Source organism: Chamaea fasciata, unplaced genomic scaffold (assembly GCF_029207755.1).
Source record: "Chamaea fasciata isolate MVZ Bird 193981 ecotype frontalis unplaced genomic scaffold, bChaFas1.0.hap1 SCAF_7, whole genome shotgun sequence".
Lineage (NCBI taxonomy): Eukaryota > Metazoa > Chordata > Aves > Passeriformes > Sylviidae > Chamaea > Chamaea fasciata.
The window spans coordinates 46,104,767-46,129,844 of record NW_027094092.1 but is presented as its reverse complement, the minus strand read 5'-3'; the positions used below and the strand labels follow the sequence as shown (position 1 = coordinate 46,129,844).

The following is a 25,078-nucleotide window of genomic DNA, read 5'->3' as shown; positions in this document are numbered from 1 at the left end:
AAGATTATCATAAAAGTGGGATGTGGTTAAGCACATCCTTTTGTGTGTGTGTGTGCAACTATGTGGGTTGTTTCAACTGCACATTAATTAAAATGTTGAAAATACCACTTACTACAAAGCATCATGGCCAAACTTGTTTTGCAATGTTTAATTACATTAAAGTACCATTTTTTATGTACCGTGGTTTTCTCAAGATGTTTTATGCACACTGGTATTCATAGAGCATACTTGAAATTTTATGCCCAGGTATGAAGTGAAGAATCTAAGTTACATGAAAGGATGCCTGACTCTTGGCTGTTGCTTTCAAATTGCTGTTGATAAAAGTGGTCCACAGCTTGTCAGTGTTTTCTTTTCTCCTCTGTGAAAAAGTTTGGGTGCTGACACTGATTCACAGCTTCTAAAAGTTTGGAAGCTTCCTACCTTCCTATTCTTACAGAGTTGGTGTCAAAACCCAGAACATGATGTGGAAAATCTCAGCTGTGTCTTGTGTATTTTTTTTATTAACACTGTATTTATTTCCATTGTTCAAGTAGTTAAAGTGTATGTCATGCCTGACATTTGGATTTGGTGGGATAATTTTTCTTTAATAATTTTTTGTGTGTATATATTGATTTGATTTTAGATGATGAGGATGATGAAGAGCTAGATGAGGATCAAGAAATAAAAGATAAAACTCTTCCCAAGTGGCATATTTGGTTGGATATTGAATATTCCCGTGAGGCAAGGCACTGGTTACCTTGGAGGCCAGACAAAACCAAAAAGGAAACTGAAGAAGATTGTGAAGATCCAGAAAGACAGGTCACTGTCATATAATAGAACAAGGGGAGATGATAAGACTAGTTATCCTTTAATTTGAATTCATTGCCATATTTGTGGATATTTTAGAAGAGTAATACTTTTCTTTGTTTGGAAAAAAGGTTTTCCTTTGAAATTCAAAATTTGCCTGAGGTTTTGTGTTGAGACTTCTGGAAACCATGGGAAGCTCATGGTAAACTTTGGAAAGTCTGCTGGGAAATAGTCTGTCTTTGCTGTTCAGTGATTCCTGTCATCTGTGTGGAGAAATCTCACAGAAATATGTGTTTAAGAAGAGATGTGTATTAAATAAACAAAGGTTTCATTGCCTTCAAGTCAGATAGTTGGATATTTTTTATTCCTTGGGAAATAGGTCAAGTCAGATACTGCTTTTCAGATTACAATGTGTTAAAAGGCCTATGAATAAAGTCTTCCAGACCTTAATTTTGTAAGTTTTCTATGGAGGTCTTTGTTGTTCACAGGCAAAGAAATCAGTTGATAGCAAATTTACAGTCTGACTGGAAAAACAGATTGCTTGTTTAACTTGTCCATTTTTAATTTGGATGACATTTTGCTACCATTTAATGGTAATTCTAAATCCTATTGATTTTAAAAGGTTCTTTAATTACATAAATTACAGATTTGCTGCTTTTATTTGATTGCATAAATTAATGGAATTTGTTTTAATTTGGATTTTTTTAGGTGTTATTTGATGACCTTGGACCATCTTTAATCCGTCTTTCTAATCCAAAGCTTCAGCATCAACTATTGTACTCTTTTTTGCAATTCCTGGGAGTTCCATGTACAAGTAAACTCTTTCCTTCCAGTCTCTATATTGCCATGGATGAAAATAACATCTTTGACAGTGTGCTTTATGATGACAAACCGCTGACTTCTGTGGATTTTCCGCTTTCTGGATTCAACAGTATTGGTCATATGGATACAATGTCACGAGGCAGACATCAGATAGGCCAATACAGAGAAGGAGAGGAGTTCATACAGAATGTCTTCCATGTTCTGTCTCAGATATTTACAGGAAAGGAAAAATCTAACCTGGCCGTCTGTTGGCTACAGTATGAAATATCTAAGGTAATGAGGAGTCTGCATATAATCAATTTTGTGATGTGTGGCTTTCTTCTGTATTAATGTTTATATTGAATTTGGAAAAATCGTGATGAAAGTTGTCTCGCAGGACTAAGTTTTCAAATCAGGAAATGCCAGTTAAGATTGCACAAGGGGGAAAAAAGAAAACCAAACGCTCCTTTTCTTCAGTATATGTTAGAGAGGGCATACCTGTAGCAAGCTATTTTTTGAATTTTTGCATAAATGTTATTATATGATAATATATAATTTTATGATTCTATTATAGAAAACTGCTGTGAGGTGTTTCTTTTCTTCTTTCTGCTTCCATCCCTCTCAAAATATTCTCTGTTTATTTTTCCCTGCAGGTAATTCAGTGTCTGCAAGCAAAAAAGAAAAAGAAGCTAAAAGCACAAGGGCGAAAAAGTAAAAAATTGGCCAAGAATTTCCTTAAAGCTCCTGACAACCGAAACAACCTTTCTCTCTGGAAGCTCTATGCCTACCTAGAATGGCTGCTTGGTAACACAGATGATTCCAGGAAGGTGTTTGACACAGCTCTTTGCACAGCAGGGACAGGAGGATTGAAGAGTGCCCAGCTCTGCAGCCTCAGCCTGCTTTATGCTCAGCTGGAAGTGGAACTGCTAGAAAGTACAGAAGGAGCTGTTATGTCACGTGCTGTTCATGTATTGACCAAATTGACTGAAAATGGACCATATGTGCCCTATGGTGGGCAGGTGTTACCCATGAATGTCTTGAAAGCTCGTAAAGCATATGAGCATGCACTGCAAGATTATTTAAGTAAAACACCAGTTTCTGATCAGGATCAGGTCAAGGATACTGATCAGCTGGTTAACCTGGTTGGTTGTTATGCACTGTTCCAGTATTTGACTGTTGGGATTGATGCTGCAGTATTAATATATACACAGGCTTCAGAAAAACTTGAAGTTTCTGGTTCACAGAAATGTGAAAATACTGGAGAGAATTTTGGCATTCTAAATTTTCCCACTGCTCTTGAAGCTGTCACACTGCTGCACACAAACCTACTGAGATTCCACATGAAAATTAGTGTTTATCCTTTGAATCCCCTGCGAGAGGCACTAACGGAGGCTCTGAAACGGTATCCTAGCAACCAATCTCTTTGGAGGTCATACATCCACATCCAGAGGAAGTCTCACAGTGCCAGCAAAGCACGAAGATTTTTTGATAGTGTCACAAGGTCTACTAACTCTTTAGAGCCATGGCTGTTTGCAATCCAAGCAGAGCAGATGAGAAAAAAACTCACAGAGAAGGTCCAGAGGTAACACCTTGCAGCTCCTTACAATTATGCTGTTTGAATCTGTCTAATCACTCAACAGAGGAGAGAAAATGCTATCACAGTTCTCATTTTGCAAATGAAGAGGCTGTAGCTGGAGGCTTTTTGTTCAAGGCTGAACAGGGAGTCAGTGGCAAAATCTTGAACAGAATAAAAGCCCTGGGTGATAGCCTTATGTCCTTTCTACTGAGCCAGATTGTGTTTGAATTTGTTTGCTTGCTACTAGCATCAGGATGATACACATTTCTTTAAGGAATTTTTAAATAACTAAGCCTGCTTAGATGGCCAAGATAGACACTGTGAACTTGGAAACTGCTGCATTTTCGTATTACAGCAATAAAGAGCATAATACAGAGCTATGCTGCAGTTTCTGCCTGAGCTGGCTGCCCTACTTTACTCCTGAATCACAGAATACAGTTGTGGAAGATCTGTTTCCATAGTGAGTCCTTGAGAGTTCAGTTTTTGTATGGGGCTGTTACTAGGTAGAAGAGGCTGGAAATTCCATGAATTCACAGCAGTGTGGGCTCAGATTTTTTGCTCCTGACAAAGGAGGAAAGGGTAGGAGATACGGGGAACAAGGTATGTGTTCATTCTTAGAGCTTAGTCTCTTAACTGTTGTCTTCTTCTTGTTTGGAGCTACCTATCTACCTCTGCTACCTACAGATCTCCACTGACAACAGATTGGTTGTTTGTGTCTGTACATGGCAACAGATTTCTAGGAAACAGTTACCTGGAAGTTTTACAGAGCTGTAAGCTCACAATATTCATACTTGGTGAAGTTACATAATTGCCAGTATACTTTGAAATGATGGTGCATCCGCTTCTTTGATTGCTGCAGACTGGCAACAAGCATTCAGACATGGTAGTGACGTTCCTGAGCTGTTAGTCTGTGTCATCCTGAATTGTTATAAGAATTCTGTGGCCACCAAATGTAAAGGAGGATTGTAATTTGATTTACTGTTAATTTCAGATTAACACTATGATAGGTGTTCATTATTGTTACTTGGAACTGAAAATTTCAGAATTATTTTCTCTGTGACATTGAGTTCCTTTCCAGGTTGTTCACTGCTACCAAAGCCTTTCCTATAGATTATCTTTATAGGGGACAAGTTGGGTGTTGCAAGAGCAGAGCTGAACTACTGCAGCAGGGAGATAAGTGGCCTGTCAGTCATGCATAAAACTAATGTTTTGTGATGTTGTGACAAAATAAGAAAATGTCTGTGCTGTGTCCGACTATTTGATATTCTGGTTTGTATTTCTGCCTAAGTGCATGGCATTCAGATGAAAAAATGAACTCAAAGGGTAAAACAGGAACGTTTTTAAGTTGCTATTAGGTACAAGGCTTCAAATGTTGGACTCCATGCAGGGTAGGTTACAGAATTTTCCCTCATGACAAAGGTTAAGATGAGAGGGAAAATTACTTCAAAGACATATGAAAGAAAGACAGAGGTTAGGAGCCAAGTGTTAATGGTGAGTGGAACAAGCTGGCAGGCTAAGAGAACATGCACAGACAAGTGATGCTGCCATCATCAGTGCTCCAGTCTGTTTCTTCAAGCTCAAGCATCAAAAGTAAGCCAGTCTGTATCAGCTGTTGAAGGAAATCAGTGCTTTGGTGAAAACTACATACCTGCTTTTGTGTTCTGCCTGGAACTTAGGGGATTCGAATCTCTGGGTGAAAATTACTGTTGTAATGGTGGTTGAAATCCAGAGTTGTAATTTTGACCTTGATCAAAGACTAACATATGGCCTTACAAAAGTGAGGGGTAAATTTGAACAAACTTGCCTAGGCACCAGAAGATGTGCTGATCCAGACTTCAATTTCTTTTAAGCTGCTCTTCCAAGCTTAGAATGATAAATAATCTTGAAGGTAGGCTCTGATGTTTTAAGATCATATGATAGCGGATTATCATGTTCAAAGAGAAATGATTTTTGAACTTGGTAGATGAATTTTCACAAAACTAACTTTTTTCCTAATTTTCCAATTTAGAAATGTGTTGATTACATTAGCAAGTGCTAAAATCTGGTTTATAGGATGAATTACAAAAACCTGGCTATATACGGTGCTGTAAACAGAGACAGTGCATTGTTCTTTACCCTTTCTTACCCAGATGTGGTCCCTTGGCTTGGGTTTAAAGCGCTGTTGTTTCTTCTCTCCTCTGTGTTTCAGGGCAGATGTTGGTGAAATACATTGTACTATTCCTGAAACTGGATTAACAAATCGGATTGTAGCTCTATTTGAACATGCAGTTCAGAGTGAAAGTGGTACCCATTGTCCACTGCTATGGAGAATGTATTTGAACTTTATGGTAAGAAGATGAGTAGCAGGTTTTTTTTATTTTGTTTTACTGTATTTGGAACTCTCATAAACACAGCTGGAATACTGCTTAGAAAAATGAATACTAAATGCTTTCATGCCTCTGTGATTTGCAAGGTGATATATTTGACTTGTACTGCTCCTTGTTGTTGGGAACACTAAGGAAATGCTAATTCACATGGATTAGGAGTAATAGCTTCTGACACTATAGTCCTAATACAGATGCAGACATTGTGTCTGTCACCTTACATAGACAAAAAGTTTGTCATAAGATACAAGATGTCAAGCTGCTTTCCAGTGGAGTAGACCCCAGCATATACTGGTGCAGGAATTTGCACTTCTTATGAACTTCGAGGTTCGTATCAGATGATTTCTTCATCCCATTGTGATCCCTCTGGATGGCAACATGACCCTCGGCTCTATCAGCCTCTCCTCTCAGTTTTGTGTGGTCTGCAGGCTTGCTGAGGGTGTACACTGCACCATTAGCCACATAATTAATAAAGGTGTTAAATGAGATTGGTCCCAATAGTGTCCCCAGGGGTATTGCTAGTCACTGACCTGTAACTAGCCTTGTTCCACAGATCACCGCCCTCTGGGCCCAGACTTTGAGACAGTTTTCTCACTGTCTGTGCATCCAATTCTTTTGTCAACTGCTTATTTAGGAGGCTCTTACAGGAGACAGTATCAAAGGCCTTACTGAAATCCAGATAGACAATGTCCACTGCTCCCCCCTTACCCACCAGGCCAGTCATTTCATCGTGGCAGTTTATTGAGTCAGTCAGTCATCACTTTTAGTGAATTCACACTGTCTGCTGCTGATTTTCTTTTCACTCACGTGCCTGGAAATGGTTTCCAGGGTTAGCTGCTCTGTCACCTTCCCAAGGTACAAGGTGAGGCTTACCAGTAGGTCACTGGGTATGTCTTCTTCCCCTTCTTGAAAGCAGGAGTGATGGTTTGCTTTCTTCAGTCTTTGGATCCTTCTCCCAGTTGCTGTGATCAATCAGAGATTGTCAAGAGTGACCTCTCAGTGGTATCTGCCAGCTCCCTCAACACTTGAGGTGCAGTTCATATGCAAAATAACTGCATGGTAGGCAAAACAGCTATAGCTTCTATATCTTGCCTTCATTTTGACAGTCTTTTGAATCTAAAAAGCTGCATATAAAAGTTATATTAACTGGCATTGCGGTGTAATGCTAAAAAGCATCAACTTCATATAGTCAGCTTTGCCATCTTGGTTTCCTCGCTTCTCCAAAGTACAAATGGAAGATAAAAACGCTCAAGAGTAATAACTTTCACTCCCCAGTGTTACTCTTCTGTTCAGGTCCCCTGGTATTAAATAAGTTAGAGCGGGATCAGCAGTCAGAAGGCTCTGAATTAGAGAGGAGGCAGGGGAAGGAGAGATCTTGTTTTGTGTTTTAGAAGATTCCTTGTGTGGAACTGTTAATTGTGATCATTTCTACACAAATACACACTTGTAAATATTTTATACAGCTTTGTACATAGGAATGTACAGCTGAATTACTGTTTTTCTTTACAAACTAATAATGACACCCCAGTATGCAGAAATGCTAAATTATTATGTATTTTATCACTAGTGCTTCATTCATGGAAGATACTTTTTTCACAAGAACAACAAAGAGTATTTACTAGATGCTAGTAAGATAGAGGAAAATACTGTTACAGTGATAGCTTGGAATAACACTATTTAGAGAAGCAAAATAAATTAGAAACTTTCAGCTATAGTTATAGAAGAAATTGTGATTGTTCAGTGTTACCTAAGTTGTGTAGATTGCTCTGTTTTCTCTTTGCTGGTGAAACATGGGTTAGGTCAGTGGACAGGGATCTGGGCTGGACTGCCAGGCTCAAAGGCTTGTAGCCAGCAGCATGAACTGCTGCAGGCCAGCCACTGGTGCTGCATCCCAGGGATTGATACTGGGACCAGTGCCCTTTGACATCTTCACTAATGATCTGCATGAGGAGAGTCTGTACCATCAGCAAGTTTGCAGCTGATACAAAATCAAGAGTGGCCAAAGCATCATATTCTGCTCTTGGTCTGTCCAGGTTCCTTTGAATAGCCAAGAGTCCTTGTTCTCTTACTTGTATTACAAGTGAAGTCCTGAAACTCCTTAAAGACATTGGAAGAGTGTAACCTGACAAATTACATAGCTACCACAATGTGTAATAAAAAGGATTTCTCAGCAGAAGAACATTGAGCTTTTCAGCAATCATTTCTTTGCCTCAGAAGTAATTGTTGAGTATTTCAGCTATTACAGCACTGAAGTATGAATGTTTTTTTATCACACAGGCTTCACTAGGAAAAAAAGAAAAAAGTAAAGGATTGTTTTATAAAGCCCTTCAAAACTGTCCTTGGGCAAAGGTAAGCACAGAAAACAGGTGAACTTGTCATCATACTTTAATCTTTGAAGTTCTGTATTTGGAAAAAAAAGTTAATCCTTAGTAGTTGTAATGAGCTTTATGCAAATGAGAGGTTTCTGAGGAAGTAATGTTAGGATTTTCTGCAAATAAGAGATGCATCTTCAATGGAAACATGGTCAATAGTCAATGCTGTTTATGTTTCAGGACAGAAAGGTGTTGCATTGAGGCACAGCAGTAAGAAATCTTGTGTGTTCTAGAAATGATTTGAGTCTTGCAGACTTTTATCATGAGCATGTATCATTTTTTCATGTATCAGAAATACACAGCTACATGAAAATTTATTTATGGAATAATATATAGAAATTACTGAGAAGAACCTGCAACTCCTCAGGTAGTGTCTGTATATGCTGCAAATGCTCCAGTGCCTCTTGACCTCCATTTTATCTTTTTGGATAAAGTTACTCAGTAAGAGTTGGAAAAGATTTGATTAAACATTTACTTGGCTGTCACTGTAGGAGTACTGATTCTGTTTGTATTACTTAAAAGAATAGATACTTCTTATGTTCTTGCTACAGAGTTGTTGCTGTCTACTTCCTTTATACTGTGTTTCTTGCTAGAAAAGTAGCACAGAGAATGTTCTTGTTCTTTCCAGGTGCTCTATATGGATGCAATAGAGTATTTCCCTGATGATCTGCAAGAGACACTCGATCTCATGACTGAAAAGGAATTGAGAGTGCGGGTACCTATGGAAGAGCTGGACCTACTACTGGAGATTTAAAAGAAGACTGACAAAGCCAACAATTAGATCCATCTCTTTTCATACAGGAACTCTGTTGGGATTTGGGTACTATGTACTTGATATTTTGTTGCTGTTGTTAAACCTTTTCTATAAATTCCTATCAAAATGGAGTTCTACTACCTGCAAGTATTCTGGAATCAAGAACTGCTTTATGCCCACAATAATGGATCCATTTCTCTGAAGTATTGCTGGCACCCACAGAAGGAAACCCTCTTTAAATAGCCTCCTGTTGGAAGTTGCCTGCATTTCTTATTCTATTGTTTGAAATTACATTCCCTAGGGTTCAGTAGAGGTTCAGTACATGCCAACTATGGCTTGGTGAGCAGCACAGGAAATAAACATCTGCCAAATGGATGCTCCACTGTCCTCCAGTTGGCAGACTTCAGTAATTCCCTTCAGCGTGGTATGCCTGTGTGTATGTAACTGCCAAGTCAAACCGCCATTACATCTGTACGTATACTGTGAGTAAAAGCAAAATTTTTGTTTGAGCAGGCACCTATTTTGGTATGCTTTGACAGATAAATATTTCTGAAAAATATACCTGAATATTTGAAAATTCAAAAGCAACTTGTTTTTTATTTATTAATTTAATAGAACTCTGAGTGTATTAAAAATGAAAACATGTTCATAATGCATCTCTAAGCAGCTCACTACTAAGCATATTTTTGTAATTGATTACTTGCTTTGACTCGAATCCAGGCAATTGTTTTAAGACTAGAGGTTTGATCTGTATTTGCTTGCCATCAAGAAGGCACAGTCTTCTATGATTATTTAAAAAGTAGCTTATATTCCAGGAAACTTAGCAAGCTCCTAGAGAAGTAATATGAAATATGGTAACAATTTAAAGATACAGGTATGTTATATATTTATTTTGTAAAACAGAACATGCTGAAACATGGAAAGGATGGTTTAGCATCCCTACTCTTGAGACCGAAGGACTCAGAAACTGGGTTTTCATCTGAAACAAGTATACCTGCAGCCCCTGAATACCCAAAACTGCTTCAGACATTTTTCATGAGAAAACTAATTGTCACTAGTAGCACTAAAGCAATTGGGATCATCCAGCTGGTGAGATTCTATTACACATGAAACTATGTCTGGACCAAGATGTACAAATTCTGGCTCAGGTTTGCCACCACAATACAAGATAGATAGAACACACTTTAGTTCAGGCTGCATTTCATTTATTCCTTTCTAAAATGATTTTAAATATTGCAGGGAATATGTATAAATGGCATTACAGCACTTTTGAAGAGCCTTATAATATTGATGTAGTTGCAAATGATGCTGGTTTTGCTGTAATTGATTAGTCTTTGTGAAAAATATAGTTTATTTTTGAAATCTTTACTTTCTACAAAAATGACAGAGCTCCTGAATTGGAGGTAGAAGTTACTCTGTACCCTGAACAGTAGCATGACAAATTATGTCTGTTTGTTAATGCTTTCCCAGCACAGCAGAATGCCATTTCTTCTAAAGCCCTGAAAGGGCCACGGGGAGGGGAGAAGCTTGATTGTGCTCCTGCTTAAGAGTCACAGAGGAACCCAGGTTGAGAGGGACCTTGAAAGACCCCAGCCTTTTCTGGGACAGGGAACCTAGATGAGATTAAAGCTCTCTCTGCAGTCACATTTGAAAACTTCCAGTGATGGCAGCAATGACTTCTGGATCCGTCACTTTTCTGTTCTTCCATGCATCCTATCCCAAGTCTTTCCCTTTGCAGTTTCTCCCAAAGCAGCACTTGGGCTGCTTCCTTCCTTTTGATGGTCAGAGGCTTCCTGGAGTAAGTCCTGCCTTTTAATTCAGACCCAGTAGCTTTCCTGTCCTGTGCGGAATATACTTGCTGTTCACTTTCTCCTGGTATTTGCAACTTTTGTCTTGATTGTCAAGGTCAAAAACTTGGGCAAAAGTGGCAGCAGTTAAATTCTGCTGCAAAAGCTAAGGACTGAATTTTCAAACGTGTGTTTTTCAGTTCCTGTGGTGGCAGACAGGGTACTAGAACAGAGTCCTTGGGTTCATTTAATGCAATGCAGCTGTTCTTCAGGGAGATCTCTTCGTGGCTGTTGCTTTGAGCCAGCAGTAACAGCCACGTCCCAAATAAAAAGTGCCTTGCTTGCCACACGTGTCATAAAGCTCTTCAGCCCCTCAAGCAACAGTGAGATCAACTGCCGTGATTAGAAAGTGCTAAAAAATCCCAAGCTTTTTGTGACCTTTCCAAGGAGCCAGATCTCCTAAGGTTTGTAAGAATGGGTAATAAAACTTGTTTTCCAAGCTTCAGATGAAAAACAATTCTATTTCAGGATTTCTGTCATTCAGATTAAATAAAGGACTCCATTCATCTGTAGGGTTCATTTTTAACAATGAGCCACATACTTTTTACATAGAAGAATAAAATCTCTTGGCCCTGCTGCTGCCATTGTTGTTGGAGCACTGGCAGCGAGCAAAGGCATTGCTCTGGGTGTCACTCTTCACCATCTGTTACTGGCCCACGTTTGCTCCCACAGAAAGTTCCCAGAACAAAGACTGTACATTGCATAACTAGTCTGCATGTGGAACTTTTTTAAAAACCTTACAGATCACATGTGCAACATTTGGAAATTAATTACTTAGAAATTCTAAGAAGCCCTTCACAGAAGTGCACTACACAGGATACTTTGTGAGTAGTATATGCATGGCCACAACTGAGCCAATAGACACCTAGCCCCCACGGGAACGGAGCTGTAGGCAACAGAATTGTGTAGAGGGGAAGAATTCAGTTCTGCTGTAGAACACCAAGCATGGGACATGTAGTCAAAATTTCTCTGTGCACATCTGCTGTATGCTAGACCCTGCACCTCTAGCACTGTGCCTTATGTGTGTGCACATCCTGCTACGGGCAGCATGGGGCCCTCGATCCTCTTCTGCTGTGTTGGTTTTTTTCAGAGACATTCTCTAGCTTGGATGTTTATCTAATGAACTGGAAGCCTTTTGGGAAACACAAATTCATAAACTAATCTTACAAGTACCCTATCCAAACAGGTTGAGATGTTTAAGGTAAGATTACTAATGAGCTACTACTTCTATCTTGCTCTTAAAAGGTGCAAGTCCTAGAGCTGGGTACCTTTCCATATATTTCAGTGTTACTCAGGGTTGCATACTTGTCACTGATTTTCATGTATAAATGACTGATGACACTGAGGTTACTCAAAAATGAGACTTGTCCTAGTTGGCCCCTAAAAAAAGATTTAAGAAGGTAATCAAGACCAACAGCAATGCTAGAGCAGTTGTAAGAGGCTGCCAACCCTAAGGAGGACTAAGAGCAGGGCACCTGCATTACTGCCTGCCCAGGTGGTGTGGGTCACTGAGACAAACACTTGGGTCACCAGCACTTTTTCGTGAAAGTCAGAGAATGCAACAGACAGTTCCATGTTAATAGCAGGGCTTTGCCACCAAAACATTTATTTGAACTGTTTTATTGGGAAGTGAAGAGTTACACTGACTGAAAACCCATGACCCACCAGCTTTTAACCTGCTCATGAATGCAAAGTAGCTGTGTGGTTTTACACAAGACTCTCATCAACACAGAAAGTTCTGTATAGATCCCAAAGAGAGAGATGACTTAAAGATACAATCCCTCAGGAGTTCCCTCTTGCTTTTTATAGAGAACATTCTCTTTAGACTTTTTGAAATCTTCATTTGTTACTTTCATTCTCCGTTCCCTCAAAGCCATCAATCCAGCTTCTGTACAAATTGCCTGCAACACAAGGAAGCAAGAATAGTTACACTTTCTGTGCAACCCCTTCAAAACACACCCTCACAGGCAGCTGCATCTTCCTACTGCTCCAGTAACTGCAGAAGTGAGGAGTGTTAACAAAATCTGCATTCTTAAGTTTGACAGTGTTCTGTAGCACTGAAGCAGGCTGGATAAAGCCAGATGAGTGTGTCCAAAAGGACAGAAGCAGTGAAGAGTTACACTTGGCTGACAGGAAGGCAGCAAGGACAGTCACATCCAGCTGTGTCATCCTTCTGCAGGGAGGTGACAGTTGTGTCATGTTGGTTTAAGCTCATGAGTGTGGTAACTGTAGCAACGGCTCTATCTGCTCTAAAAAAGCAGACCAAATGGCTGAAGCTTCTTAATATACAGTTGCATTTTTATTTGCCTTGCAACGTAGTCTCTAAAAGTGCTACATATCCTGTACTATCTTAAGTAATGTTTAAGATACCTTGCACAAGATTCCACATTCTCCTTTTAGTTTCTACTTTGCTACTTTAAAATTTCATATTCAGGTAACACAGGTACATACTCTTACCAACACAACCAACCTCACAATTATGATTTTGATAATTTTCCATTTGTAAAGCAGAGTACCTGGCACTCATAAAAGGTATTTTAAAGCCATCCCACTGTCCCTCAGTGATGTAAGCACAGAAAATTGGTGAACAGTTCAAATGACAATGGTTTTGGATGCAGCAAAAATGAGATTTGATTTTTGTTTTGAAGTATAAACGATGGTGATGTGCACTGACCTTAATATCTGCACCACTGAGATCATCTTTGGCCATAATCAGCTCATCCAAAGTCACATCATCTGCCAGCGTCATCCTGCTTGTGTGAATCTGAAAGATTCGCTTCTTTGTCTTCTCATCAGGTAGAGGGAACTCTATTTTCCTATCAATACGTCCTGTACAGAAGAAAAGTTCAGCCTTAGGGTTTTTGCATGCAGCTGTTGGAAACAGCAGGAAGAACGCCTGAAGGGTTTGACTGACAGTGACTCTTAAGCTGTCCAGAGAGGGGCAATGGAACTGGTGAAGGCTCCGGAGCACAAGTCCTCTGAGGAACACCTGAAAAAATATCTGGGGGTGTTTAGTCTGGAGAAAAGGAGACTCAGGGATGACCTTATCACCCAATACAACTGTCTGAAAGGATGTTGTAGCCAGGTGGGGGTTGGTCTCTTCACCCAGCTAAAGGGTCGAGAGAAAATGGCCTGAAGATCACATGGGGAGGTTTAGATTGGATATTAGGAAAAATTCCTTCATGGAAAGGGTTGTCAAGTATTGGAACAGGTTGCCCAGGGAAGTAGTGAAGTCACCATCCCTGTAAGTGCTCAAAAGAGATGTCTAAGTGGCACTTGGGGATGTGGCTTAGTGATGGACTTAGCCATGTTAGCTTAAAGGTTGGACTCAATGACCTGAAAGGTTCTTTCCAACCTAATCAGTTCCATGAGTCTTCCTGCCACAATGAATCATATCTTGGAGTAGAAAGCAAGGTCAGACTATCTATCAGTTCTGGCATAGTATTATCTTCTCTGTACTCTAACAGCCCTGGGTTTGAGCTGAAGGGTCTAAAGCTAAATGATGACAAAACCAGACCAAACACATACCTCAGCGACTTCGTACTGTGGAGGTATTTCAGCTTATTCTTTTGAGCTCTGTGTTGTTTTCTACCTTCCAATATAACAGGCACCACAGACATACTATGCTTTGATACAGTTTTAGTGACCATTTAAGAATACTACCTGTGCCTGCTCAAGCTCAACTCCCTCACTCATCCCGCAAATGGCAGGAGTGTGCCAAATCAGTAAGGAGCAGCCTGCCTTCCTTGCACCAGGATCCAGGCTGTCTGTGGTGAGGCCTAGGCTCTCACCACCACAACACAGGTGGTGCTGCCCTGCCTTCCCCAGCTGCTGCAGCTGTGCTGCTGCTGCACACAGCTTGCTTAACAATTACTCAAAACGGTTGTGCCATCTTAATAGGAAGAATATTCAAACTGATTATGTATATGGTAAAGGAATTAACACATTTCTTCTCTTCCAAAGAATTTTCTCCTATTTAGAAGCTTGTGAATGGGTTCTAATTTCAACAGATGCGCCAGCATAGATGAGACGGTGAATAAGAACAAACTTGCAGTCTTTTTATCAACCTGTGTTTGTCAAGTTATGACAAGTCCTTTCACAAGTGGCTTAAGCATAAACAGCTGGGAAGTCCCTTACCTGGTCTAATTAAAGCTGGGTCCAGTGTTTCTATTCTGTTTGTAGCCATGATAACTTTAACATCCCCCCGGGAGTCAAACCCATCCAGCTGGTTCAGCAGCTCCAACATTGTGCGCTGGATCTCTCTCTCACCCCCTGAATTTGAGTCATACCTTTAAGAAAAAAAAAAGCACAGTCAGAAAAAGCACCAAGTAACCACCACAGAGGTATCAACAAAAGGGGGAGAGGGGTATTTTGTTAGTAAACATCCCTAAGGGATTTAAATAAAAAATGTAATGTTTATCCATATAAACAAAACATAGGTTTTCAGAATCATGTTGTGATATCTACGTAAGTAAAGAGACACTGAACTATTCTTGTAGCTGGGGAATGTAACAGCCATCATGTGAAGGAAATCTGGTTTTTTTCCATGTTTGTTATATATTTGGAATTATCTTCCCACCATACAGAATCAACAAAAAAGAGGGAAAAAAATCTTAAAAGCACATACATCCATACATAAGGCAGCAGCTGACACTTTGGGATGAGACAGAGCTTTAAAAATTCTCGTGGCACCTTGGGCTGGTGGCCATGTAATAAACATGTATGAGCACCTTTTTATTTATTTAAAAAACACTGACTACTTTAAAGACTATTTGCATTGGACAGTTCCAACAAACCTACAGAATTTTCAAAGTAAAACAGTTTGGATATGGGCTGAACAACAGTTTAGTGTGGCACAGGCAATGCTTCTCCATGACATAAACTATGTAACCTTCTGTAAAATACTCTCAGAGCAGAAGTATTTAGCCACCTACTCGAGAGGCAAACAACCAATGGATATATTCTATATCAAATATTCTGCTTTACCCTTGGATCACTAAAGCCAATTACTGGATACGGACTTGCAGTTAGAGGATCCCATATACACAGTGTCTCCTTCTGGTTTTGACACTCTCCAAGAGATGCTGCCATGCAGCAAGAGAACAAAGGTTCTCTCTGGTCACATCCATCTAGTATGAAAAGGTGTGATATATTGTGTTTCCACAGAAGTTATTTGAAGTGTTAACTTGTTACAAATGCTTACATTACATCAAAACAACTTATGCAAACGGAGTCTCAGTATAGCTGCAAAAGAAGTGTTTCCAGTAAAGCTTTTGTTACTCCAGGCAATGGCTGTGTGTGCGGTGGAGCTCAGCTACTGCACCTCTTTGTGCCGATGGCATCGATCTCGTCGATGAAGACGATGGAGGGGGCGTGCTCCTCGGCCACGCGGAACAGCTCGCGCACCAGCTTTGGCCCATCGCCCAGGTACTTCTGGATCAGCTCCGAGCCAACCACTCTCAGGAAGGTCGCTGACGTTTGGTTTGCCACTGCTTTGGCCAGTAAAGTTTTGCCTGTTTTTAGTCGGAAAGAAATACTGTAATTAGTCTGCAGAGAAGGGAAAGAGAAAGAAAGAAGTACCCTAACAAAACAGTTGTATGAAATTTCTGACAGACTTGGCAATGCTTTAAATACTAACCAAGTGTGAATTACTTTACTTGTGTTATCTCAGCACAGGTGTTACTGAGCTGTAAAATACCTGTGCCAGGTGGGCCATACAGAATGACTCCTTTGGGCGGCTTTATACCCATCTCTTCATAATATTCAGGGTGGGTGAGAGGAAGCTCCACAGACTCCTGAAGCACAAGAAACACAAACACGTTTTTATAACACTGAGGATACAGAAGGATAAAGGACAGCACTACAGGAACAGCAGCCAGTCCTGCTGTTCCCCTTCTCAGCTCCTAGCACAACAGTTACATTGCTGCCTTAACTGTAAATGAGTACAACTGAATACCTTGATTTCTTGAATTTGGTTGTCAAGGCCTCCAATGTCAGCGTACGTTTCTTGAGGAGCTTTTTCTACTTTCATCACAGTCACTAAAGGGTCTGTGTCATCCATCAGGACTCCTATCACAGCATGAACCTAATTCAAGAATTAAGAGTTGTCAAGGAAGGCAAACAGCATTTTTAATACAAGCTGAAGTCTAATCCCTATGCCCACTTATTTAGGTGTGTGAAATAAACAGCATTCTCTCTCCTGGGGTCTTCAGAAAAAAAAAGGCCAGTTAAAAACAGTACAAGAACTTGTAAGAAACTTGATTTTATAAAAAACAACTCACCTTATGATTTAGCAAAACAGAGCAGCCTGGCTCTAGCAGGTCCTTGTCCACAAAAGACAGAATACTGACATAGTGCTCTGACCCCACTGATGTGGACACAATAGCGTGGTTGTCATCAATGATCTCCTCCAAGGTACCCACAGACATCGGTGTTCCCCTCAGATCATCCACCTTGGACCTTTCTTCCTGTTGTCAAAAAGAATCCAAGAAACAATTGAACAACACAGGCAAAACCATTCTTGCACAACACTGGCTCAACAACTGAGACAGAACATAGCAGAACCAGTCTTTCCCATTGTTCTACTGCCCCAAAAAGACAGAGGTCAGTAACAAAATCCACTGTTAGTTCAGTCCTACCCTACGGACACCATTTATGTGGATGTGAATTACTAGAATCTTCTTTCTCTGTTGATGGACATCTGTGAGCTGCACTTTGACAGAGCACTAACAAACAACTCCCATGGCTTCATCCGTATTGATCCCTGCTTGGCCTAAAACAGTTTAGCCAATTAATTAGAAATTGTGATAAAACTGGTATGTTTGTATCAACTTGCACACCGGTGGTACTTTAGTTCCATTGCTTTGGTACGAAGTAGTTCACATTAACTACGAGCATTTACTGTAACATTAGAAATAACAGCTGACTCAAGCCTCACCTCTTGTTTTTCTTCCAAAGGTTTCATCTGTTCTTGATTTCTGATAAATTCTTCCTCCATTAAGAGATAATCTTTAATTCTCTCCAATTTCAACAACTTGAGTCTGCACTGTGTGTGAGGAGTCACTGTAACCAAAGCAGAATCACAGTATTTTAGAACAAGTTGGACGTGTTACCAACTAACCAGTAATTCACTACTAGAAATCCTGCTTTATTTTCCTGACTGTAATTTCTACCTCACATGTCCCACAGTAAGTCCAGGCAAAAAACAGATTTAATGTTTCCCCTGCATTTCTCCTCAGTTTTATTTCTCTCTCTCTTACCTGGGAATTCATAGGCTGCCTCTCGTTAATTAGAAACAAAATCACATTTGGCATAGTGTCAGTGACCTCCACAGAGGCAGATCTGGAGAAGAGCTCTGTACTTCCCCAAGAGCAGACAGGCCCCAGCTCTGCAGGGGAGCAGAATGCTTACCCAGGGGGAGTTTGCTGGCAGCATCTGGTCCCTTGGTCTTCTTTTTCTTTTTCCCCACTCTGGTTGGAACTGGAGGTTCATATTTCTTCTTCTTATCCTTATTCAAGAAAAGAATTCCATAAGATGAGAAAAAAATCAGGATAATAACAATGAAACAACCCACACAGGTGTGAAATGCACAGACTAAAAAAGAGCTCAATGCGCAGGACTTCATAACAAAACTTTCTCCTTATGATCTGTAGCAAGAAGCCCAAAAGAAACGTGACTCTTATTTTTTAAAAATATTCAAGAATTTCTTCTCCTGCTTATTTTACATTTCTCTTTCTAATTTAAACTTCTGCCACTTTTCAGTACCTATATGACATGCAAGGCTCAAGCCTAAAGCAAATCACAAACAAAACTAATAGATAGGACAATGAGAAAAATATGGAATCTCCACTTTCCTACTGCACTTCAATCAACAGATCAGACACATTCAGTTTCCCAGCCTAGACACTGCCTGTCGTGTACATTGTATTTTCAGCTCCAAGGGAGGCCAGGGAGGCCCCTGATGTCCCACAAGGTGAAGTACACGCCTACTACAGATAATTGTGCGATGTCACTTTCAAGCCAACAGTTCCTTAAGTGACAGCTTGAAGGCTCTCCTAACCCTGACACACTTATAGCTTTGTTTTTTTACAAAACAAGTCACTGTCAAGAAATTTCAGTTTAAGCTCCTTTTTTTTTTTGTTTATAAACAACACCTGTTTTCTCTAATGTACACCCAGAAAAGACATTCATCAGAGCCAGCAAGAGTATAATTTTACGTAGTGCCAAATACAACAATAATTTTTTTAAAATAAATTTTAAAAGCCTATAGCAGCCAGGCTCTGTAGCAGCACACCGGCATTTCATTCTGTAAGTATTTATTGGGGTTTCGGTTACCTTGTCATCCTTCTTGCTTCCACCAGGACCATGCCCACCACTCTGACTTTGACCCTAGGCAAAAGGTAAAAAAACAAACAACAGAAAACCTAAATATACGTACAGTTTTATGAATCGACAAGCCTACGGGCAATTCCACGTACAGGAATCCCCTAATTGGATTACTCCTGTCTAAACAAAGTGCTAAAATACTCCAGATCATTGTCCCAAAATAAAAAGAAGTATCCGGCCCGACCCGGCCCCACCGCCCGCGCTCCCCCGACCCGGCCCGGCCCGCGGCCTGGAGGAGCCGGCGGTGACTCCGCAAAACGCCGGGCGCCGGAGGCAGAACCCGAAGGGGCGCGGGGCCCCGGTTCGGCGGCGCAGCGGGGCCGCGCTGTGCTCCCCCCGAGGCCGCGCTCGGGGCCGGGCCGGGCCGGGCCGGGCCGGGGCCGCTCTCACCATCGCGCCGCGACCGCCCCGGAACCGCCCGACCGCCCCGCCACGGGCCGCGGCCGCGTCACTACGGGCAGCGGCGAGGGACAAGAGAGCGGGCGGCGCCGAGCGCGGGTGCCCGCAGGCGCACAGGTGCGGTGCCGGCAGCGGCCGGCGGGGGGCGCCGTGTGCCCGCGGTCTGTGTGCGAGGGCGCGGCGAGCCCGCGGGTGTGTGCGTGTGCGGGGCGCCGAGCTGAAGCGGAGGAAGAGTGGCAAACCTTCATACCTTGTGTTTAAAGTCACAGGGCTTTTTCCTCCTTCCATCTCTTGCGTCAGATAGTCAATATAAAAACATTTGCGTGTGTGCTGTGATTGTTTTTCTTGTGGCAGCACTTTAAGAACATGGGTAAAATTTTCAGGAAACCCCTCCCTCCACAAAAACATGACTTTTATACCTACACTTCTGGTTCTGCTGGTCTGTGAAATTCCTGGGGAAATGCGGTAGAAACTTGCAGTGTCTGCTTTTGACATTCCGAAAGGGAAAGCTCAGCCTGAACTCAAGCAGGTCCCCGATGCCGGACCAAAGCCACTTTCGGGTCACGCCTGTTTTACACCATTTCTTTGCACCAGAGGTGCCGTCCTTGTGCGGGGCCACAGCAGCTGCTCCGGGTCTGCCTGGCAGAACCAGAGCTCCTGCCTCCTCTGGGGGATCCTCCTCTGCTTTGGGCTGAAGGAGGATCACTATCAGCAGAAAGGTTACAGTCAAGATGAGGGCACAGTCCGAAAATACTTACAGCCTGCTCTCACCCAGTTCCCCAGCATGTAGATTATATTTACATCCATCACTGGTTTCAGTGTAGAGATCAGAGCATTTGTGAAAAGAGGCTTCAGTTTACAGCAGACTGTAGGATGTGGGATTGTTTTGCTTTGCTTTGATTTTTTTTCCCTTTCACACTTTCTCTAGAATTCTTGTCTGAGTAGGGAACTTTATTAATCATTAACGTAACTGGCTGAGCTGTGTAGAAAGGTGTGAGATTTTGATCATTTACTTTGGTTCTGTTCCATTTGCTCACAAGGGTTACTGTTGTGCACTGTGGATTTAATTTGACTTTTCTACTGTTTTTATTGTTTTATGAATCAGCTGCCTTTTTATTACAGTATCAGCTGTTCTGTAACTTTTAAGGACATTGAAATGAAATATAACAGGTATTCTTTGCTTTTATAACATTCATTTTTTGGAGTTTACAGTCTTACAGGATTGCATCTGTATTTCGTTAAACCTTACAATGTAAAGATTCTAGAATATTCTTTCCCTCACATGATTTTTCCTCCCTTTAACCTCTCTTTAGACTAAGATATACCCATATTTATTTTAAGTTATACCTGTAATTTGTAGTTCTGGTTATGATTGAGAATTTTTATCACATTTTTTCTTTGGAAAGCCTTATTTTAGTGTAGCTTTGCAAACATTTTAACTGTGAGGATTATGGCATAAACTGGCTTAAATGGTAGGGGTGTAGGATGAATGTAAAAGCTGAACTTTCCATTTGTAAGCTGACAGGACAAATCTGTGACAGCCTATGTGGTTTTGTAGTATTAATAAACATTAGAAAATTATATATGGGAGCAACTGTAAAAGGATGTTGACAAGATTGTCTCCCAGCTCATTCACTTAAAGACATACCGTGGAACAGCTGTGGCAGAAAACATGAACTGCAGAAGGGGAAATCTGTGTTTGGGGTGATCTGGTTAATGGCTTTCATTTCTTGGGGTGAATAGTGCTGGCAAACTGGAAGTGAAATTAAAACACAGTTCTGTAACCTGACTTCTTGCCTTAACTTTACACATCCAGAATTTTGGTTTGGTTGCAGAGTACAGATAATGTCAAATTAGGAACTTTAAGCAATAAATATTGTATAAACAATAAAAATGATCCAAGTGCCTCTGATTTCTAGGGTTATGCTTACTAGGAAAAAAAACCAAAGGAGTGAGCAGGGGTAACAGGAAGGAACACAGAGTCCTTGTTTGTTAAAGATGAATATAGCCTCAGGGGCATCAAAAAACTCTTCATATCAAAAAGTACCAACACTTTTTCCATGAGGGTGGGGGTTTGTGCTTTGTTTTTAGTTAGTGTTTTCTACTCCTCTTCTTTATTCTGCAGTAAGCTTACTGCTGATCTTTTAGGCATATTGTAAAGCCCCCAGCTCTGTTCCCAGGCCTTTGAGGAGGAAGAGGGCAGCTGAGGGCTGGGGGAATATTGGGCTTGGGATTAGTAAATAGCAAAGAAGTTTATTTTTCCTTTGCACATGCAGGAAATTACTAGGATTGCTTATGCTGTTGATGTTAATTTGTCTTTCTTAGTATATGTCTAGCTTCCTAGAGCTTTTTGAGTTTGCATAAAATGAAATAAATCTACAGATTAGAAAAATATTAATCTTGCTATTGCAGCTACATATAATGGGTTGCATTTTCAAAAGCTGCAATTTAGACTCCCTCTTTTCATAAATGGGCTTTGAACTTACAACACCTTCAATAAAGGAATAAAAATGCAAGGTTTTAAGGACCATTGGTATTTATTTTTTTAAGTGTGCATGTGTCAAAGTACCAATTTAACCATTAAGCTTCTCTGCTGCTGACAAGTTTTTCAAACAGTTTAGAAGTGGAAGGTATTCTAAAACCTACTAATTGGCAAGTAACAATGTGAAGGATAATTATTAGCAGAATACTAATTCTTGTGGGCTCCTCATAGAAACAACTCAGCAAAGATTCTCTCCCAAACTCAGAACAAGGCTTCTCATCTTTTGGAAAAGTCTTTTACTTTACATTGTCCATCCATGGAACTATGGGCATGACTATTTAAAATTAAGGTGCTCAAATAAGTGCCTGATATCATGCAACACGATTGCTTCCTCCTTCTCCCATCACCAAGACTCAAATATGGTTTTAAAAATAGGAATGTCACCTTCACCTCCACTGTTTTTCCTGAAAAAGTGACATTTGAGCCAGTTCATTTTCAAAAGGGAGTGGAAGCCCTAACTACATCAATGGCTGTTAGCTCAAACCCCTCTGATGTGAATTATTGGGTACTCACAAAGATGACATCCCTTAGAAAAGATTCACCTGATGGTTCATGACTTGAATCATCAGTCATAAGTTCTCTGGCCTTCCCTGACATGTTGTGTTTCTCAGCTGTAAGGGGCTGTGGTCCTCATGCCTTCCTGTTGTTCTGTGCCTTTCTCCCAGCGTGGATGACAGCAGCTTCAGACACCTCTGCAGTGACTCTGCTGTGTCCCTAAGGTGCAAAGAGCTCTCACCCTGCCTTTTTTCTTTGTGATGGCCAGGCTGCCACCCAAGGGAAGAGAGGAAACAGAAAATGAAGGCACCTTGCTAATTCCTCGTTTCACTGGAGAGCCCAGAAGGATGCTCATCTTTAGTGCGGCTTCATGGCTGTGGTTAGTACCAAGCAGCTGTAGCAGAGAAGGTAAGGGCTGCAGCCATGAGCTTACCCCTCTAAAACAGCAATGCATGTTCCCACCACTGGTGGCACCAAAAACTCCAGTGAGACTCTTCAGCTACTCAAATTGAAGCAATTACCGAAGTGGACAGATTCTACTGTGCATTGGAAAGTACATGCTAAAATAGAGGAGTCCGTACGCTCTTACTTCCTAAACAATTTGAAAATGACATTTTCTGTGTGCCTAAAAAATTCTGGATTAACTTCATGTTCTTGGATATGCTGTCCTCCATTTACACAATCTGAGTTGGCATTTATTATATTCCTAAACATATTTATGCATAGTTTACTGTTGTAAAATTTTATTTCTTGGCAGCAACCACATTAAAGGAACATTTAGGTATACTAAAAATTAACTGTCTTGGCAGCATTAACTACAGACTGGCTTTGAAGCTTTGATTACTACAATATTGTTTAGAACAAGGTCATATATGAAAGATTGCTGAGACCCTTCTTTAAAAGTAGCTGATGCACTTAATTTTAACAATAACTAGTTTAAGAGGTTGCTATTTAAATTTGGGGTACACTGTAACATTTTCTGTGAAAACAGAATTAAGTGTTTTTCATCCACATGGAAAGGCAATATCTTACTGGACACATGAACCTTAACTCTCCAAAGAAAGGGAGAGCTATGAAGGGTAACTTAGGAGACTGTTAAGTATCACAAACCACCTAAAGAGATTGTATAAAAACAGTAGTAGGGCTGCACGTGTTTCTTTGGTTTTCTTGGCCTTACAAGTTGTGTGACGCTGTGCCATTGGGTGACCATGTACTGGTCTCTGGAAGGCTGCAGGGTTGGGCAGACGGAAGCAGGAACGACTGTTCTCTAAACACGGAGCTTATGCACGGGGTGGATGAGGCCGGTGTCATCACTCAGAGTAACTTCCACACTGCACTGTATAAACCTGTTCCTTGTTATCTGCTGGCTCTTCTCCAAGAGCTACAAGTACAAGTATTTTTTGTCATTTTAACATATTTATTTATCACTTTAGATGTAAATTAGTTGGGGTTGTGGTTTGGTGGTGAAGGTGGCCTCATAATCTTGCAGGCAGGGCTGGTAGCGGAAAGAGACTGTCTCAGTCTTACCATCCAACAGCTGAAGTGAAGCTACTTCTCCCCTCCTGTGAGAAGTATCAGAGACACCTCATTCACCTGGTGGCAAATACATTCCCATAAGTGATGGCAAAGTTTGGCCCAAAGGATTCCAAGGAGTAAGAGCAGAACAAGAGCAAAGTGGAATCCTAAACCCAATGGAAAGTGAGTGTAAGAAGAAAATACCTTTCTCACTGTGCAGAGGTTAGCAAAATACCAGATAGTGTGGTTTATTGGTTCTCTTATTTTGGTAAGAGAAGATCCTGTCGTACTTCAGCAGTGAGCACAGAATTATGTTGCTATGGTGACTTCTTGTTGCATGGCAGGAAAATGTAATAAGAAATTAATTTTTCCGTGAAGTCTAACATATTAGCTGGTCCAAATTCTGTAGAGTTTTTGGTAGCTTTAGGAAAGCTGGAACAAAAAACCATATGATAAGAAACTTACTGTATTTGGGGCGAAGAGAAAAAGAGAAGCAATCAAATATGGAATTCTCATCTAAATGAAATACAGAGTTCATCACCCGGCTGGTTAATGGTTGCGATGTTGAAATGATACCATCACCCAGTGCTCTTCAGAGTCAACCCATTGATACACTAATAGCAGAGGACGGTTTTAACAAACTGAACATTTCTTCAGTAATTACATCAACATTCAGATAAATTAGTTGGATTCGCTTTGCAGGACTCAATCAAATGATGAAGAGATAGTGAAATAATTTTTTTGTAAAGAGAAAAACATGAAAGAGGCTTTTCCTTTCTTTTCAGAGAAAGCAGTATTTCTCAAGACCCAAATGCTTTCTAAACATTTTACTGACTACTACTTAGGCTGTGAGTCTGAAATTCCTAGACAGTAATAAATGTTTGCCAAATCTGTGTGCTCCATTGTTTTATTAACTGCTAATGTTTCGTATGTTTTCTGTCATGAAAGGCCAGAGTTGTTATAATTACTCATCTAATGATGCAAGTGTTCCTGCTTTGCAGGGAAGTCATTATGCCTGCTCCAGGTCCTCTCCTCACAGTGCAGTGCAGAGGCAGGCCAGAGGGCAGAGCACATCCACACAAATACACCAGCAAAGCCTTCATTAAAGACAGGAGTTTCGAGGAGAGTCTTGAAGTCAGAAAGCATTCAGGAACAGTCCCAAAGCTCACTGAGGTGGATGGAAAGAAAGGCTGAATCTAACAATGAAAATTGTAAGTGGGCTGAATGCACTGGAGTATTAAAG

General features: G+C 40.7%; 2 protein-coding genes across 2 annotated transcripts in view; one reads left to right on the top strand and one right to left on the bottom strand.

Annotated features, from left to right (window-relative positions):
- NRDE2 (NRDE-2, necessary for RNA interference, domain containing) overlaps window positions 1–10,996 on the top strand; it is a 30,110-nt gene extending 19,114 nt beyond the window's left edge. The window contains exons 9-14 of the mRNA XM_066188650.1: window positions 623–798; window positions 1,495–1,881; window positions 2,241–3,169; window positions 5,352–5,490; window positions 7,804–7,875; window positions 8,527–10,996. Of these exons, the coding sequence (XP_066044747.1) occupies window positions 623–798; window positions 1,495–1,881; window positions 2,241–3,169; window positions 5,352–5,490; window positions 7,804–7,875; window positions 8,527–8,652 (1,829 nt within the window). The 3' untranslated portion in view covers window positions 8,653–10,996. The remainder of the gene's footprint in view (window positions 1–622; window positions 799–1,494; window positions 1,882–2,240; window positions 3,170–5,351; window positions 5,491–7,803; window positions 7,876–8,526) is intronic.
- Window positions 10,997–12,075: 1,079 nt separating this feature from the next.
- On the bottom strand, window positions 12,076–19,353 carry PSMC1 (proteasome 26S subunit, ATPase 1). The gene is made up of 11 exons (XM_066188649.1): window positions 19,275–19,353; window positions 18,834–18,887; window positions 17,910–18,006; window positions 17,437–17,561; window positions 16,781–16,966; window positions 16,456–16,584; window positions 16,198–16,294; window positions 15,823–16,012; window positions 14,637–14,788; window positions 13,174–13,328; window positions 12,076–12,400 (listed from the first exon to the last, which is right to left on the bottom strand). The coding sequence occupies exons 1-11, from the start codon at window positions 19,275–19,277 to the stop codon at window positions 12,266–12,268; spliced, it is 1,323 nt and encodes a 440-aa protein (XP_066044746.1). The 5' UTR covers window positions 19,278–19,353; the 3' UTR covers window positions 12,076–12,265.
- Between the last annotated feature and the right edge of the window lie 5,725 nt (window positions 19,354–25,078).